Here is an 18,608-nt window from a genome sequence, read left to right as displayed (position 1 = left end):
ACTTAACATACTGTTAGCACTACATAAAGATGAGGGGGAGAAAGGTGAGATTTTCCTAGGAGGATTATTTTACAGTACAATATTCCTTTACAGATGAAATTCCAGAAAGTGATGACGACGACAATCTATCTTCTGTCTTTCACCAAAGAGCAAAGATGCCTTGGCGAGCGTGTGGGAAATACCTTAGCTCAGCAGGATTCCTACTCTTGCCTTTGCTGGTTCTTTCACAGCTCCTAAAGCATTCTGTTATGGTGTCCATTGACTTCTGGCTGGCCCAGTGGACATATGATGCTATTGCTTTCAAGGTGGGGCCCACGGGGAAGAACTGCTCTCTTTGTGAGGTATGGTGCCTTCTAAGATCCGAACACTGATCTCTTGATGCAAAGTAATATCTTCCTAGTTTTCTGCTCAGGTACATGCTATACAAAATTCATATGCCCTCTGAAGTTGTTTACATTTTTATAATTAAAGGCTGCAAAAAATGTGGTCCTTGAAAAATAGCATGAATAGAGAGTACTACTATGTTGTTGTTTTCCTGGGATGTAGCATTCTAGCTGCTGAAAATGGTTTAAAAAGAAGTATTTTATGCATCTGGAGTACTGTTGCAATGCAGTCTTCAACCATTTTACTAGGGAGTAAATCACATTGAACTCAATGGGATTTACTTCTGAGTGACATTTTAGGATTGCCTTATGAATCTATAAAAGCACATATTTCGTCATGCGAACAAGAGAGCACAAGTATTTTGAATGTTGATATATAGGGCTGCCACCAAACATGGTATATCAGTGTTTGTACTCACAATTTTCTGTAAACATCTACTGAAATTCTTTCATGGCATGACCTCATGATGTGGGTTGCCCTTCTACATCACTATTAATCATAATTAATCTCATCAGAAGAGATAAGAATTGAAGCAACCATTACAATTAGATTTTCTAAAAAATCTTTCATTTTCCTGTACAACCATTATTCCTAAACTAAAGGATTATATCTTGTGTAAATTGCAATGCAATGGCATGGAAATTCTGTCTGTATTAATAAAAAAGACAGAATCAATTCAAAGAAGATCAACATAATTAAGTTACTTGTTTCATTCAGGGACTAATTGTTCCTGTGAGTCGGATGTCATGCATGCATTATTTAATAATAATAAAAGAGATTGAATCATTACTGGCAATTTGTGTTTTATAAATAAGCAGTCTATTTTATTTAAACTCTTAGGGTGATATCCAAACTCTGCACAAGCAGTCTTCTACTTGTGCAATTGATCCTCCTCCTCCCCACTGTGCCCCCAATCTGCTCTAAAATATCCCCAATGCTCCAGAGGAGACTTGTGGGGCACATAGCAGACAGCAGTGGGGAGAAGAGGAAGAGGCTGTCTCCTTGCAGAAGCAGAAGTCCATTCCATTGATGGACTGACATAGTCTGCTCTTCTGCACAGTGATTGAGGATAAGTACGAGTAACAACTAGATATGCATACTAGCCCATTTCTGCTATAGTCATTGAAATGTATTTCAAGCATTGTCAAATTATATACTGTATCTTAGCAAACCTAAAGTCTAAGTGCTAAATGCTTTATTTTCATAAATATCAAGAGAGACTGAAATGAGTACCATGGCTATGTAGACAGGTAAATGGTAAAATACCCTACAGTTAATCCTGCAATCCTGACAAGTTTTGTGTTTTTTGTTTCACCGTTTTCCTTCTCCATCCTCTTCTTTAGGAATCCAAGTTTAATCATTCTCCTTATACAAGAATATTCAGCATTCTCTGTTGCCTTGGAATTATATTATGTCTTGTAACATCAATAGCAGTAGAATGGACTGGTTTAAAAGTTGCCAAGAAACTACATTGTTTTCTGCTGAATAAAATTATTTTGGCCCCAATGAGGTATTCTACTATCATGAAATTCAAAGATAATGTTGTGATAACAGTGTTGCATGTAATTTTAAGATAGCATTTCATATGTAGTTCTACCTAAATGATTAATAATTGTTGTTTGTTTTGTTTTTGATGCACCCAAATGTCCCAAGGGCGAACCGCAGTAGCATACTGTAGTTTCTTGTCACAACAGGCTTTTACTAAGCAAACAAAGACATTGATAGACCATATGAATGGCCTTCTCAGCATCCTATTCTAACCCAGAGTTCTTATCCAATATACCGTAATCCTATCCTAATCCATAGTTCATAACCCTAAATATCAGTATGCCTTTGCTCGTCTTCATCTAGTCCCACAATAATCTCTCTCTCTCTCTCTCTCTCTCTCTCTCTCTCTCTCTCTCTCTCTCTCTCTCTCTCTCTCTCTCTCTATATATATATATATATATATATATATATATATATATATATATCCCCATCTCAATCCAACTACATATTACACTGCACTATGATAGAATCATAAAATTATGGCACTGAAAGGAAGCAAAAGGCTAAAAAGATCAGTCACTTCAGTCCCCTACACATGCAATTCATATAATTGTTAGAAGGAGAGAGCTCTAGGTGTATTATAAGAGATGTTCCTGTAACAACTATTATTTGCCATAGTTGTCTTGTCCGATCTATGTCCAGTCAGTGTTGCATGCTCTCAGGCTGGGGCTTTGACATACAGGTGCACTCAACAGAGTGAGCTCCAAAGCTCAGTAGGGCTGGGCTGATGCATTTTGAAATAAATGAAGTGATATATATTTTCACAGGGATAGCCAATGTGATGCACTCCAGATGTTGTTGGACTACTAGCCAGCATGGCCAATTGTCAGGGATGATGAGAATTGTAGTCCAGCAACAACTAGAAGCCACCACACTGTCTACCCCATCTTACTATCTATAGGGTGGGGGGTGCCATAACAACATTTGAAGTAATACACATTAGCATCTAAAGAGGGAGTAAGATAATTAACTCTGGAACCTAACATTAGATCCAAGGGTTCTTACTCCCTCTTGAGATGCTAATGTGTATTAGCATCTAAAGTCCCATTGAGCCCATTACTTATTACTGCTGCAACAATCTTCCCATTGACCCTCTCAACAGTCTTCCAATGGACACTGTGATATTCCGTTCCTTTAATCTCCTCTACTTTGAAGAGTAATCTAATGTTTCACTCTTCAGTTCAGAAAAATAGAGACTACCATGGCTGTTTGATTACTGTAGGTTTATTTGGAATTGGTTTTTAACTCCTGAGACCTTTTATATCTCAAACAACATATTAAAAGGGATTTTTACTGAGCAGATATTACAGAGATACACAGTTGAGAATATATTCTTGTTTAGATGATGGGTGAATAACATTTCCCTTCTTTCCAAACCCAATAAATGTTTGGCCATCATTTATTTATGTTATGTTAACAAGTCAATGACCAATCTCCCACCAAATTCATCCTTACCATCCTCATGAAACATGGTGCCTTTTTACAGGCCTCAGAGAGGGAATTGTTGCATTACAGAGTTGCACAAAAATCACTAGAGGCCTGATTAGAGTTTTGATTTCTAATTGTAAGGGAACATAGCATGAGTAATGAGGAAGAGGCGATTTTTTCTTTGTTTAGTATACAGTATTTATTATTTTGTGTTCCTGCTTATACTTAATGAAGAGATAACTGACTTGATGGGCTGTAGCATAAAATATGGAAAGTAAATGAAATGCTCCCATTCTAGACTATTGTGCTTTCTCCCCAACATGCTATATTTTTAGATGAAGGGTGAATTCAGACGTGCAATTTCCCAACTGCAATCTGAAGCCATACAATCTTCCCATGTGCTTTCCTCTGAATTTGTAGATGGAGTCTTAGAACTATCATACCTTGTCATTTAATAAAACATTAATATCATGCTAAGCTTACACTTTTTCACTTTTTGCTATTCATTTGACCTCCAAATAATTTGTTACTTGTATGCAATTATTTGTATCTTTGAATAGAAAACAGTTTCTCAATTTAATTGTATCATTCAATTTATGCAATGAATTGAATCTGATGAATGAGTCATACTTCTATAATATGTGTATATATTTGATAGTAGTTTAATAATCAGGAATTATATGAAGTTTATTTGATAACACAAAAGCCTCTCATTCCCCAGTGTTAAATAGAGTTATGTGAAGTTTGGTATTGTTCCTAATTCAGAAATAACTGAAATAGACATTAAATCAGTTTTTAAATTTCTTTCAATATCAAACTTGGTGGTGTCAATTGCGTGTTACAGGTTTTTTGAAACAACGCCCCTGGGAAGTATCTTGAACAGATTTTCAGCCGATTGTAACACTATTGACCAGGTAGGCACACTAAAAAAAATAGTCACTAAAAGTAAATTCTGATTTCTTCCAGTGACATTCAGTGCAAAATATAATCTAAATGCAAACTATATTCAGACTATAGTTGAACAATATGAATAATGTTGCTAGGGAATGATATTGAAGTATTTTATACATTGTAGCAATGCTGTCAGAACATTTTATATAACTAATATAAATTTCCATGAGGAAACCCTTTAGAACAAATAAAAAAAGAGAATGTCTCATTACAAGACAATGCAATTTGATACTAAAAATAAATAAAGAACCTATCATACCTTCAGGGTCTGAATAGCTACATCAAAGTACCTTGGCTAAAACTGTGGCTGTCTTTTCCCCCCCATCAGCCCATTTCCATTAGCTTGACAATGACTGGCTTCAGAAGGAACACAAAACCATGGTTTGTGCTAAACTAAGAATCCACACTGTAGCATGAGCTTCCTGGTGTCCAAAAGACAAGCCCTGCTTTTGTTTCCCATATGCTCAGGACTCTGCTTCAAAAAGCACTCCTGCATTCATGGTGAAGCAGCCACAATGGCCCTAACTGTGGCTTGTCAGTTGTCTGTTATTTCAGATATAATAAATAATATGCGAATTCCAGTTTCTTCTAATTTCAAACCGCAATTCCAGACCCTGGTTTGTTCCCCCTCCCCCCAAAAAAAACAGAAAACCCCACCATGGTTATCTGGCAGGTTTGAGCTGGAGAAATCATGGTTTCACATTATTTCACATTACATCTGAATCCAGGCAATATGTTGCTTACTTGCTTTATACTGAACTGTGCCTCAATCTTCTGCAGGACTTGCTTTCCCATGTGCATGACTCTATTCGCCACACTAAGTACCATTGCCCTCATGCAAATTTAACTCAGAAACTGCAACGTATTTATGATCATATTTCACTGTAGGAATAACTTCCCAATATTTCTCTTAAGCAGTTTATCACAAATTCAGAAGTAACAGGCTTCAGTGGCAGCCCTAACTTTTTCAACCCAGGAATACTGAATGTAGACACAGCACTAATTAATGGCTTATTCATATTAAAATAAGAATGGTATTCAATTTTTGAATTTTCTAATGGGCTTTCAGGAGGTTCCCAATTGACAGCCCAGTCCTGTGCTGTTAATTGTGCTATTAGTTGTTTAAAAATTCATGCTGACTAGTTTCTGCCTGAGCAATGAAGCTATACAAAGTCTCACCAAAATCCTACAGTCCTTTTACTGAATATTATAATCATAATTATTAAATATTTATTGAATTTTTAAAAACCACATATCAAACACAAATATAAAATTAATTATTCAGCACCATACATGGACTTGTTTTGAAAGAGGGAAGAAAGAGCAAAAGGAACTGTTGATTTCATGGTAGCCTTGATTTATTTTCATTGCACTTAATATTTATTGATTTATTCTGTGTGTTTATTTGCTTAGCACATTCCCGCCACCCTGGAGTGCTTGAGCCGTTCTACCCTGCTCTGTTTATCTGCTCTTGGTGTGATTTCGTATGTTACACCTATGTTTCTCATAGCTCTAGTTCCTCTTGCTGTCATATGCTATTTCATCCAGAAATACTTTAGAGTAGCATCAAGGTAAGCATTTCACAAGTATGTCACAGTGTATGAAAAATGGCTTGTTTATATGTAGGTATATGACTTTGTAATTATGTATTAGTTGGCCCTGCCACGCATTGCGGTGGCTCAGTTTGTTAAATGGAGCCTCAGAGTCCCACTTCAGACTCCCCTCACTTTCAGAGTCCCCGTTTTTCGTGTGTTATGTTTACATAGGTGCATCCCTGTGTCTCCCCCCACCCTGTTCTGTCCCTCCTCCCCCCATCCCCCGGTTCATCCCTGTGATTGGCCCCACCCTGTCCCAACCTATGAACTATTCGCCCCCCCATCCCCCACCCAGGCAGGCCCCTACCTCCACTTGGCCTAGTATGGAAATTGCCCTAGTCTGCAAAGCCAAGGTGAGATACTATGGAGAGGGCAGGTTTCATCCCTGTGTCTCCCCCCACCCTGCTCTGACCCATTACCTATCCCTGCCCCCTATTTGCCCCCCCCATCCCCCCCAGGCAGGCCCCTACCTCCACGCAGCCTAGTCTGCAAAGCGGCCTAGTCTGATGCAGCCTATTCAGTCTGCTGGGCAATGTTGGGCCTTGTTGCTGCAAAAGCCTGTTTTCTGTTGGTTGCTGTGGAAATTTGTGATGTCATCTGGTGGTGCGGCTTTGGAGGCAGCAGCGTGTGATCTGTCTTTCTGTTGGATGCTGCTGGAGTCTTCAGACTTTCTGCTGCTGGTGTCTAATTTGGGCACCACTTTTTGTGTTTAATCATTATTTTAGGTGTGAAAGGTTTGGTTTTGGGGGGGGGGATTATCCCAGATCCCTCCCTGATGGGCAAGGTACGCTTTGTCCTAATTTGATGCAATTTGGTTCAGCGGTTAAGGAGCAAGGCTGTGACCTCCGTGCACTCAGTGGGAACATTTATATATAGATATATGAGTCTATGTAAAAGTACAAATGGAAAAGATTGCACATCTAGCCCATGTTTGAATTAATGATTATCATCTTGCTTTTCCTGGTAGCTCCTGCCTTATTTTTACTCTTTAGAATAGGTACCATTTTAGGCTTAGACTGCCAGTTTGTTTCCTGGCTAGACTTCTGCAATTTAACAGTTGCATAAAAATTAAACACCCCGTAAATAAAGCTTAATTTCTTATGGGGGGAAAACTGACTGCTTTTTAAAAATAAAACATTGTTTTCAGGGATCTGCAGCAATTGGATGACAGTACCCAGCTCCCATTACTTTCTCATTTTTCAGAGACTATGGAAGGTCTAACAACTATACGAGCATTCAGGTATTTGTTTTGTTTTTAAGTTGTAAGGGTTTTCCAAAACTGCAAGGAATTTTGTAGTTATGTGCTGAATAATCTGCCTCACTCTATTTATGCATGAAGAATTTGGTAAGTACAGTATAGATAATCACAAGAAGCCCCATAAGACTCTAAATAATAATGTTGCTGTTTATATTACCATAGTGCTTAAAAGGCACATTAAAGAAATGAGTAATATATTTAAGTGCCCAAGAGTAGTCTTCCTCTAGTACCTTTAAGGGCACCTTCAACATGGGTGAGCATTGATTCATCCATCGCACATCAAAACCCAAACTTCACACATGCCAATGACATCATTCCACACTATTCCCCTGGTGCAGGGACCATGGCACAATGGCAAAGCACCTGCTTTGTACGTAATAGGTCCCAGCTGCAGCACTGGGATCTGCAGGTAAAAAGCATAAAGTAGCAGGGGATGGGGAAAACCTCTCTCTGCCAGGAGAGCTGCTGCAAGTCAGAATGGACAGAGCTCTGCCCTGTCCTATGTTCCGCAGTCTTGTTCCCGTATCTTGGCACAAAAAGAATTGATGTAGAATTTGAGCAGGGTGAGCTGTGTGCCACATGGCTCTAGTTTGGAATAAGGGTTGGGGAAGTTGTGAGTTCTCTTCCCTAAGCAACTCCTGCCACCTTTGTCCATTTGCCAAAACTAAATGGCACAAACTGTCTGTGTCAGTGAATGGCACAAACACCGTTCATCGCAGCATTTTTTTTTTGGAAATTATAAAGTTTAGGTCTGGGGTGGAAACCCTCAGACAAGCCTCTCTGTTTAGCCCTTGGGACACTTCCCAGGCAGCACTCCTCACCACCTTGCTCTATTTTTGCCTGAATGTGTCCTTAAACTATGGCAATGCCTCTTGCATGCCTGGATAGAGATTGGAAAGAGGTGTCTGTGGGCGGGCAGAAACCACTGACTTTCGCATGGCTCCAATGCAGCCTCCTATCTTAAGAGTCATGGTTCCACTGTAGATTGCTCTGCCCATTGTCTGCCCATGGCTGGCATGTGACCTCCAAAGGTTGACCGTGACAGCATGTTACCTTCAGGCTGAAAAAGGTTCCCCATTCTGGCTTAGGAAAAACAGTCCAAATTAGCACATCAATATCACTGGTTGTGGGGTGTGTTTCCTCTTCTCCCTTGGTGCCCCAATGCTATAGCAACAAGAGGGCGTAAAATGGGAAAGAGCCAAATTAGACATGAAGCACTATGTTTCCATTTGTTTCAATTTGCACAAGGGCACCATCTTACAGCATTTGTGTTGACTTGCACTGTGCCATCATAGCCTGCTAGCTATTTTCAGTTGTATAGACAGGCTGGGAAGAACATAAGCAGCAAAATTAGTTCTATATATATTTTAATTACTATGATTATCATATATTAATTAGGCTTCTAGAATCAGCTCCTGCTAATTGGCTTTCTATACCACTGGGAAAATTAAGTCAACCACGTTCCATTATGTATTTAACTCATGACGTGTGTGTGTAATTTCCAACCTTCTCCAGTTGAGAAGATTAAAAATGTCCTTGTAACCATTAGCACAGGACTCCACAGAGCTTTGCATGAACAAGAACTTCCTTTGATATTTTCTATAGAAGGCAAGCTGACACCTTGAAATTGCTGCCTGGTAGCACAAGCTCAGAATTTAGGCAGGCAAATTCAATTCAAAATAATTGATATACTTCTGACCCAGACAGAAGCAAGCATTTAACAGCTCCTGTGTTTTATTTGTTGTCAAGCTATTTCATGTGCTATATTTAGGCACTTCGTTTCAGCTGCCTTGCATGCAGTAGAAGTGACATTTGGATTCTAATCTCTCAGCAAAGTATTTAGATCTTGAGTTTCTAAAATTAGCTCTGAAACAGAACTAAATTAAAGAGCTAGGTAGCAAATACTTGTTCTTCTTGACCCTCAGGCAGGTATTTTGAATTTGATCAAAATGTGCAAGGGGAAAAATGATTATATAATGGCAGATAAATCTTCATAAAATATATTTTTATACAGTAATCCACTATCTCTATATGCTATTTTTGCTCAGTGCATGACCCGTCTACTATATTTTATCTAAATTATTCACCATATGAAAATATAGCACCTATTTTCTTATATCTGTTTAATAGTTCAGTAGCAGAGAATTAGAATTTAAATTAATGAACTCATTGTCACAAGTATAATTTTTTGAACTACTGACAATATTTCTACTGACAATATTTTGAAAACTTTTAACACAGAGACTTAAAACTTTGTTGTTTTTTTGAATTCCCTGTTCTAATCCTCCTTCTAATTGCTGGCATGACTATAAATGTAAAGGATGTTGTTACTTATATTTATTCATATAAGATCCCCTGCTCATTCCACAATTCCTTTCAAAAGAATATCTTATTTTGCATAAGCAAGCCATAAAATATACCTTGCTATTATGAATGGACATTCACGCTAACATCTGGGTGTCTCTCATTTCTCTTTTTTAAAGGTATGAATCCCGGTTTAAACAGAAGCTTCTTGAATATACAGATTCTAACAACATCGCTTCCCTTTTCCTTACAGCTGCCAATCGTTGGCTGGAAGTTCGGATGGCAAGTACATGATCTGTCATTAAGTTTATATCAACGGCAGTAGATGGTTTGCTTTATCATGGGAATTGCTTAGGGTTGCCCATTTTTCTCTGGTAAAGGGTCCTGTGTCTTTAACAGTTGCATAACAACCAAATTCTCAGTTGCTAAAGCTCAGTAGGCAAAGCTTTATCCTGCTTGCCAGAGAAATCTTAACTTCTGCTTGTTGCACATCAGTTAAATGGATCAAGAGCATTATAAGAAGAAAAACTGACAATCAAAATTTGGATTTAGTTAATACCATTGCAAATTGTCTCTGTAATGCAGAGCTGAGAGTCATTTTCAATCCAATGGCCACAATCTATCATGGGTATCTTTCCAGAATCTGCAGGCCAGTGGTGGGAAGTGCCAAATCCAGAAAGGGATGGGGCCACAATGAAAAAGTGGGTGGGGTCAAAGTGTCCCACCCACCCCCAACACTCATCCACATAACATTCACACAAATCCATCCTCAGCCCATCAGTATGTACACTCCATTCATGCACATTTATCCAATTACTCACCTCAATATTATTCTCTATAATTGCCTCAATACTTGGCCTGGTCAAAAGATCCTTTGCTGACTGCCAAATGTCAGAACCTGACCAGCCTCAGTAAATCCAAAAGCCTAGTATTTGATTCTAAAGTTTCAGAAATAGTTAAAATGTTGCTAACTCCTTGTGTGCTATGATGATTTATATTGTTGTTATTATTTTAGGAGTATATTGGGGCATGTGTAGTGCTCATTGCAGCTGTTGCTTCAATTACGAAATCTCTCCACAATAACCTCTCTTCGGGTCTTGTAGGCTTGGGATTAACCTATGCTCTGATGGTAAGTAAATTAAAGAGGAGAGGCTCCACTCAGGTGTTAAGGTTGTCATTTATTCTGCATTGGTTTCTGAAAATATGCAGCATAATTTGGCCTAAGCATTTAGGTGTCTCAAGCTTAGCAAATTGGCAGCTGCTGGTCAAACACTGTAATCATAAAAATTAGCTGGGGTAAATTTAAAGTGTATAATATCCCAATAGTTTTAGTCCCACTAATAGTTTTATTCATAATAACTAACAGATGTTTGGGTAGCCTAGAAGAGGGGTTTTTTAATGGTTGTCCACTAATAGCCTGTGAGCTTCATTCAGGTGGTATGTGGCATGTCTGTAAAAATTAAATTAAAAGCCATACAGAATCTTGCACAGCACATTACAACTGCTACAACAGGCAGAAAAAATATTAAGCTGTTTGTCAAGACCTTCAATTTTGAAGTGGATCATGGAAGGGTGGAATTTGGGAACTACTGACGTAGAAGACTGGCACAGTAGTCAAATATTTAGACTTCTGGACAAATGGAAGCTCTCATTTTCTTTCATGGGAGCAGACAGTGACAACTTTGGATAATTTTGAAATGTTGGTTATGAGATCCTTCCTACATTCTATACCAGTTCCAGACACAAATCTTAACTATTTATTCTAGGTCTCTAACTATCTAAACTGGATGGTTCGCAACCTGGCTGATATGGAACTCCAGCTTGGAGCTGTGAAAAGATTCAATGGCCTCATAAAAACTGAGGCTGAAAGTGATGAAGGGCTGTTGTGTGAGTATGGTGCTGTAGAAGTTGTAGAAAGGGCTTGGTAATTGTTTGATTATTCCCACTTAAGTCTCATTAATGGCCATGAACTTTTAGAAAACTATTTTTAAATAAGCATGAACTTTTAGCAAACCAATTTTTTAAAAAAACAAGTTTTCCACATATTATGTTTTGATTGCAGCCCCTGCACAAATTCCTCAGAACTGGCCTGACCATGGTGAGATTCAGATACAGAATCTGTGTGTTCGCTATGACAGTACTCTGAAGCCTGTGCTAAAGCATGTCAGTGCCCACATCTCTCCTGGGCAAAAGGTAATACAAATGATCACTCAAAGTAATGACTTTAGCTGTCAAAAACCCATGAAAACTATATTATTGAGAGCAGAACCATTTCTTGTTTATTCAGAATACCATCCCTATTTTAAACAAAATGAAACAATATAATCTCTTCCCTCCCCGCCCCTCCAAAAACCCATTGTTTTGATGTTCATAGTTACAGGTAGGTAGCCGTGTTGGTCTGAGTCGAAGCAAAATATCTGAAGAAGTGTGCATGCACACGAAAGCTCATACCAAAATATAAACTTAGTTGGTCTTTAAGGTGCTACTGAAGGAATTTTTTTATTTTGTTTTGATGTTCATGTAAGTGTTTTCTATATTCACACTTTGGCAGTTTGATCCCAAGCCTGCTTACACTGAAATAAATCTCACTGAGATCAATAAAACATGTTCTCAGGTTACCTTGTGTAGGATTGCAGTTGTAAAGTCATGCATACATCTTCCAAGCCAATGGTATTATACAAGGAGATCTGACACCCAACAGAAATACACACAGTTTTATAAAAGGGGTTTATAAAGTCAAATCTCTAACTGAGTCAAATCTGTAACCTTCCCACCCCTGCATCCTGCCACCATCGTGGGCATAAGAAATGGAAACGTTAAAAATGGGAGGCTTGAAATGATAAGAGAAATAACTTCAGTATTCCTGTTTTCAAAGTTTTTAGATCTATTCTTTTTCTAAAGTCATTAACTAAGTGGACGCATACTGCAAAGCAAGATCCCTCTCACACACAAACACACTGACCTGGATAAAAACTGGAGGTGTAGGGGAATGATTTTGGCCAATTCCTCTTGCAGCCTCTACTGCTGCCTCCCACTGTTCTGGAGGCTACCCCAACTCTGCGGAACAGTGTTGAGGGGGCTGCAGGGGAAAGGAAGAATCATTGAAAATTGCTACCTGCTCTTTTTGTCAAGCATGAGCAGAATTCCACTGAACACAACTCTGGATCCAACTCAGCTTCTCGAGTAATAAGCACTGCTAGTAATGTAACTGTACCCAAAGTTGGTCATAAATTATCTGTCTTCTCAAATAAACAAAACAAAACAAACCTTCTAGTCTGCCATTCACACGTTAGCATTACTTACTAGTGCTTGTGGCAATCACTCTGTACACGTATTTCCCATTCTACTGAATTAATATTTTCTTTGCCATTCCCATTATAAAACTGGTTTATTTATGATTTGCAGATTGGCATATGTGGCCGAACAGGCAGTGGAAAATCATCCTTTTCTCTCGCCTTTTTCAGGATGGTTGACACCTTTGAAGGTAAAGCTACACTTGTACACATCAGACTGAATTACTATTAGTTTCATTTTTATCTGTGATCCTCCTGGCTACATTTCAAACGAGGAGACCACATCTCCTTTTCCAGTTCCTGCCACACCCATCTCTCAAGCTGACATAAAATACTATTTGGCTTGACTGTTTGCTATCTCCGACATAATATAGCAGAGCAAGGTGGTGATTCCCACCCCCCTTTTGATACAGGCTTAAAGAGTTTGCTTTCTGCATGGTAACTTACATTTTAGCATGCTTGTACTGTTAAATATAGCTGTTTTTACTGATGTCAGTGGTAAAAAAAAATCAATTTACTGCAGGTGATAGTTAATCTGCAATATTTTTTAATATTACAATTATCTGTATATGTAAAGATGACCTCAGAGTGTGAGTCGAGCTCCATCTAGTGGTTGAAAGCAAAAGCCCTGCTCCAGCTAGAACTTTCAAAGTCTCTCTCTCCTTTAGAATTTAAGGATTCCAAAGGAGGGAGCAATGATTTTGCCTTCAACCACTAGCTAGACCTCAACTCCCATACTCTGAGGTCAAATTTGTACATGTACGGAAAGCCCTTTTGCAGGTAACAAACCAAATGGCCTTATCCATGATGAGAATCCAAGGCTTTTCTGGCAAAGTGACGTACACAACAATATAAGAACATGAGAATAGCCTGCTGGATTAGGCCAATGGCCCATCAAGTCCAGCATTCTGTTCTCATAGTGGCCAACCAGATGACAGTGGAAAACCTCCAAGGAGGACCCAGACACAATAGCACTTTCCTAGCCTGTGGTTTCCATACTGCCTCCGATAATGGAGACAGAGCACTGACATCATGACTAGTAGCCACTGATAGCCCTCTCCTCTATGATTTTTTTTGTCCATCAATTTATATGGCTTTAGAAGAGGAGTAAAGCCATCTAAGTTGGTGGCCATGGCAGCTTTCCATAAGAGCAAGTCCATAGTTTAACTGTATCCTGCATCCAGAGACATAAGAGCCACTTACAGTGGTACCTTGGTTTGCAACCATTTTGGATTACAACTGTTTTGGATTACAACCACATCAAACCCTGAAGTGTGTCCCTTTTTTAGGATTACAACCCATTTCGGGGGGGGGAGGCCCCATTGGCGAAAGCGTGCCTTGGGTTACAACCTGTTTTGGTTTACAACTGGACCTCCGGAACCGATTATGGTTGTAAACCATGGTATGACTGTATTTCATTTAGATGTAGGCATTATAACCTGGGTGCCTAATTTTCAAATCCTATATATCCATTTACCTATAATGAAGTAAAGAGGGTTTAAGCTGCTGTACCTATAGTGGCATCCTGAGTGAGGTGAATGGGGTACTGTATATTCCTGCGTATAAGACTACTTTTTAACCCAGGAAAATCTTCTCAAAAGTCATGGGTCGTTTTATACGCCGGGTCATATTTCTTATACAGTGAGTATATATCCCAAACTCTATATTTTAACTGGAAAAGTTGGGGGTCATCTTATACGCCCAGTCATCTTATACGCTGGAATATACAGTATATTACTTTCTGGCTGAGTGCCTGTGAGATACAGCTAGAAAAATAAGCCATGTGATGAAGCATATGAACACCATTCATTTTTTACAAACAACCCACAGGAAGGATCATTATAGATGGCATAGACATTGCCAAGCTTCCCTTACAAACACTGAGATCCAGGTTGTCAATCATTCTCCAAGACCCCATTTTGTTCAGCGGAACAATACGGTAAGTGTTATAATCATCATGTAAGTAATTAGGCACATTCATGATAATGGCCTGCACTATCTGTCACTGTTTGAATTTTGCATGGATTGCTGTTGCAGAATCACTGCTGACTGCCGCTGGGACTTGCTGTTCCATCTTTCAAAATGCAAAAAGGAATGTCTTCTATAAGAAAAGGTGCCTGGATAACATTAATGGTTCGATGCACTGTTGTTTTGGATCCTCCCTGGGTTCAAAAATCACAATTCACTGGAAAGGAATTACAGAAAGGACAATTGAAGTATTTCTAGATGGGTCTCTTCATCCCATTCTTTCAGTGTGTTATGGTATACTGCTGGATTTTAACATGAAAATATGTGGCTAATTACTTGCTGTGTTTACCTGAACATAGCACAAATGATTTATAACATATGATTGTCTACTTAACATTTCCCAATGATTTTTGTGACTTGGGTTAGTGCAAGGCATGTACAGTATGTATAGTCATAGTAAAAACAAACAAACCACCCATGGTTCTCTTGCCAGCCTGGCAATATTTTGTGCACTGTTCTTTCATAAGATACCAAGGCAATCATTACATGTGGCTGCTTACCTCAGGTGTCAAAAAAGCTAAATGGCCTGATGCTATTTAGTAGTTTTTCTTTTTTCACAGATTTAACCTGGATCCAGAAAAGAAATGCACAGACAGCATGCTGTGGGAAGCTTTGGAAATAGCACAACTGAAGCATGTGGTGAAAGCTTTACCTGGTGGGCTAGGTAATAACTCCTTTACCTCTGAGGAAATCCAGCATTAAAAAGATTGTTAGTTGAAGTTAGGCTGCAGAGTATACCTTTATTGGAAGTGAAATTGTAGAAAATACATTATACATGATGCATTTATTTTTTTCTGCTCTGCTTTGATCTTGGTCAAACTGGTTTTATACATTTCTTCAGCACTTCAAGAAGATTCCAGGAAAGACTTAAAATGATCTGGTTCACATGTAACAATAAATCAATGGTTTAGTTCAGGGGTAGGAACTGGAACCAACCAGTGAGCCATATTGTTATCTCTCTCACTCCCCATGAGCCACATTTAACAGGTGGGTAGGGCTTCCCTGACAGTCACTTGACAGCACAATGATTTTGCATTAAACTGTGTGAACAAATGCACAGCCCACAAAGCACTCTGCAAGACACAAGACACAAGTGCTGGCAATCTGAGCCAGGTGAAGGCAGGTGGGCATGGCTTGACCATAGTGGCCTCACAGACTAAATGGGGAGACCTGGTAGGCCCACAAGTCAGAAAGTTACTCATGAGCCAGAATGAAGCCTTGGGCTCCCACACTCCACCTCTGTGTTTAGGGGGAAGGAGACACTCAGAGATGGCTTGTCTCCACCCACTACCACAACAGGTAGGCTCACATGATGCAGGTGTAAAGACTTAGATAGGCAGAGGAGACTTCACCCTAGTTCCTTCTCTCTCCGCATTTGGCTTCTTTCCCACACTTCACTGTTTGTTTGTTTTTGAAGCACTACTTTGTTTTTTCTCTTACCATTTCTTCCTCTCAAGTTCTTTCCTGCTATTTCCTCTGCCTGAGCATGGGGCTCATAAAGAAAGGCCATCTGTCTAAAGAGAAAGCAGTACACATAGGGAAGTCAGTAAGATCGGTGAGGTGCAGGTCTAAAGGTGCTGCTCCCCCACCACCTCAACAATTGCTGTTGGGTCTTAAGGCACATTGTCACTGGAACCCGTATATTTTCACAGGTTTCCTCTAAATATTAATTTTATTCTAATCAGATGCCATTGTCACAGAAGGTGGAGAAAATTTTAGCCTGGGGCAAAGGCAACTGTTCTGCTTGGCTAGGGCCTTTGTACGGAAGACAAGTATCTTCATTATGGATGAAGCCACAGCATCAATTGACATGGCAACTGTAAGTTTCTACAGACTGTCTTTACAAATGACATGTCCCTGAAAGGGAAGAAAAATTGTTAATTTATTTGTGTGTGTTTTTAATTAGGTAGTTTGCACACAATGTTTCATTCTGTTTATGCATGTGTCTGAATTAACAAAATATTTGGTATCTGCTTATGTAGGAAAATATTCTTCAGAAGGTTGTAATGACTGCATTTGCTGATCGAACTGTGGTGACAATTGCAGTAAGTATTGTATATTGCTGCCGAGATGCTTTTTTGAATGTGTTATACATTTTTAATATACCTGTAACATCAGCCTGGTTTGTTCGCTCTTGCTTCTAAAATGAGAACTTTCCTTTTATTTTCAATCAATTATATTATATTTCACACATCTGAATCAATACAATTCTTCCTCCCATAACAAAATAAAGTGTTGCCATTTATTCATTTATTTATTTATTTTACATTTCAGGGGACTCAGTTACAATGTTTTGTTTTAATTCAGGCAAACTCTTTGCAACAAACCAAAATGAAAATAGTCAGCTGTTATCCTGGGGACTGCCCAGAAGAGATTCTTGCCTGGGGATTTCTACAAAGCTCTTTCCCAGCAGCAGTTCCCAGATGTCTTGCTTGTGGTTTTTCTGTTTCTCAGCTAGCATGAACTGGGAGCACCGTCTGGGGAAACTGCATAGAACCCAGACGTAGCCATTTTTATACTGATCATGACCAGCTATTACCTATTAACTATTTCAGCAGGTGGCATTCTGAAACTGTAGGCTGGAAGAACAGTATTTCTGTGGATAAGAGTTTAAAAAAAATTTTTTAACAAAATCACTTCCCGCCACGGCGCGGAAGAGGAGGATCAGCATGCCAAGGTGCTTACAGTATGCTCAACAACTTCTATCAGTACAGAAAGTGGACAGAGGATGTTGAGCACAAAGAGGACTAAGAAGCAGCTCCAGCTCCTAAAACGACAGAAGCTTCTAAAAATGCAGGATTCTTTTAATTTATTCCCTCACGTTGTGACTTTGAAACAATTAAAATACAATAAAGAGCAGAATAAATAAATCAAATTAGCAAAATCAACAAGGGAGAGGTGCTTTAAACAGAGTTAAAAAGTAGACTTAGAGAGAGAGAGAGAGAGAGAGAGAGAGAGAGAGAGAGAGAGAGAGAGAGAGAGAGAGATCAAGTCACATTTCTGCTAAAGCTTAAAAGAGAGGGAGCCAACTGAACCTCTTTAGCAAGAGAGTTCCACAACAGAACTTTGTTGCTTCTGGAGTAACTAACTATGCCTTTGTGGGTGGCAGGATTGGTTCATATGACAGGAAGTGGTCCTATAGACATTCTGGCTTCCTATTAGATAGGGCTTTTAAGGTAAAAACCAGTACAAATTGTGCCTGAAAACAAATGGGGAGCCAGTCCAACTGGAGCAAAATTGTTGTGATATTCTGTGAGAAGGGCAGTAAAAAAAGGAGTAGGTTTGAGGCGCTCTTGATCAATGAAGTGCTAATTACATTCCAATGAGCAAAAAGGTTTTTGGAAAACTGAATCATTTTTTTCTCATACTTGTATTTTCTAATGATCTAAAAGTATATCTACCATAGCTAGGATGAGAATTCTATTTATATATGTAACCATCTATTTTATTTTATTTTATTTTATTGTAGCATCGGGTGCACACCATTCTGAATGCAGATATGGTTATTGTAATGAAGAGAGGAGTTATTCTGGAATATGACAAACCAGAGGTTCTTCTGGAACAAGAAGACAGTGTGTTTGCTTCTTTTGTCCAAGCGGACAAGTAAATATAAATAAATTAAATATTTGCAAGTGCAATTTTATTATCGATTTTATAATTCAGTAAATTACCTGTAAATAAAAAGCATTTAATAATATAGGGCTGAGTCTCTTCATTTGGGGGGGGGGGACACCAAAATTGGTTTACCTCTTAAGTATGAATACATTGTCCTGCTCTATGAATTTCTTCAAGCAGTCAATTTTTTAGTAATTATTGCTT

At 38.8% G+C, this 18,608-nt stretch overlaps 1 protein-coding gene across 1 annotated transcript in view; it reads left to right on the top strand.

Moving 5' to 3' along the window:
• The window catches only part of ABCC8 (ATP binding cassette subfamily C member 8), a 65,312-nt gene extending 46,807 nt beyond the window's left edge, over window positions 1–18,505 (top strand). Inside the window, exons 25-39 of the mRNA XM_035120206.2 lie at window positions 94–341; window positions 1,728–1,894; window positions 4,205–4,274; window positions 5,725–5,882; window positions 7,054–7,146; window positions 9,648–9,750; window positions 10,484–10,597; window positions 11,235–11,355; window positions 11,531–11,661; window positions 12,874–12,952; window positions 14,592–14,700; window positions 15,350–15,453; window positions 16,475–16,608; window positions 16,772–16,834; window positions 18,259–18,505. Of these exons, the coding sequence (XP_034976097.2) occupies window positions 94–341; window positions 1,728–1,894; window positions 4,205–4,274; window positions 5,725–5,882; window positions 7,054–7,146; window positions 9,648–9,750; window positions 10,484–10,597; window positions 11,235–11,355; window positions 11,531–11,661; window positions 12,874–12,952; window positions 14,592–14,700; window positions 15,350–15,453; window positions 16,475–16,608; window positions 16,772–16,834; window positions 18,259–18,396 (1,832 nt within the window). The 3' untranslated portion in view covers window positions 18,397–18,505. The remainder of the gene's footprint in view (window positions 1–93; window positions 342–1,727; window positions 1,895–4,204; window positions 4,275–5,724; window positions 5,883–7,053; window positions 7,147–9,647; window positions 9,751–10,483; window positions 10,598–11,234; window positions 11,356–11,530; window positions 11,662–12,873; window positions 12,953–14,591; window positions 14,701–15,349; window positions 15,454–16,474; window positions 16,609–16,771; window positions 16,835–18,258) is intronic.
• Window positions 18,506–18,608: the final 103 nt, after the last annotated feature.

The sequence above is a fragment of the Zootoca vivipara genome, chromosome 1, assembly GCF_963506605.1.
Source record: "Zootoca vivipara chromosome 1, rZooViv1.1, whole genome shotgun sequence".
NCBI lineage: Eukaryota > Metazoa > Chordata > Lepidosauria > Squamata > Lacertidae > Zootoca > Zootoca vivipara.
The sequence above is the reverse complement of the archived record's forward strand: the minus strand, read 5'-3'. Positions and strand labels throughout refer to the sequence as shown.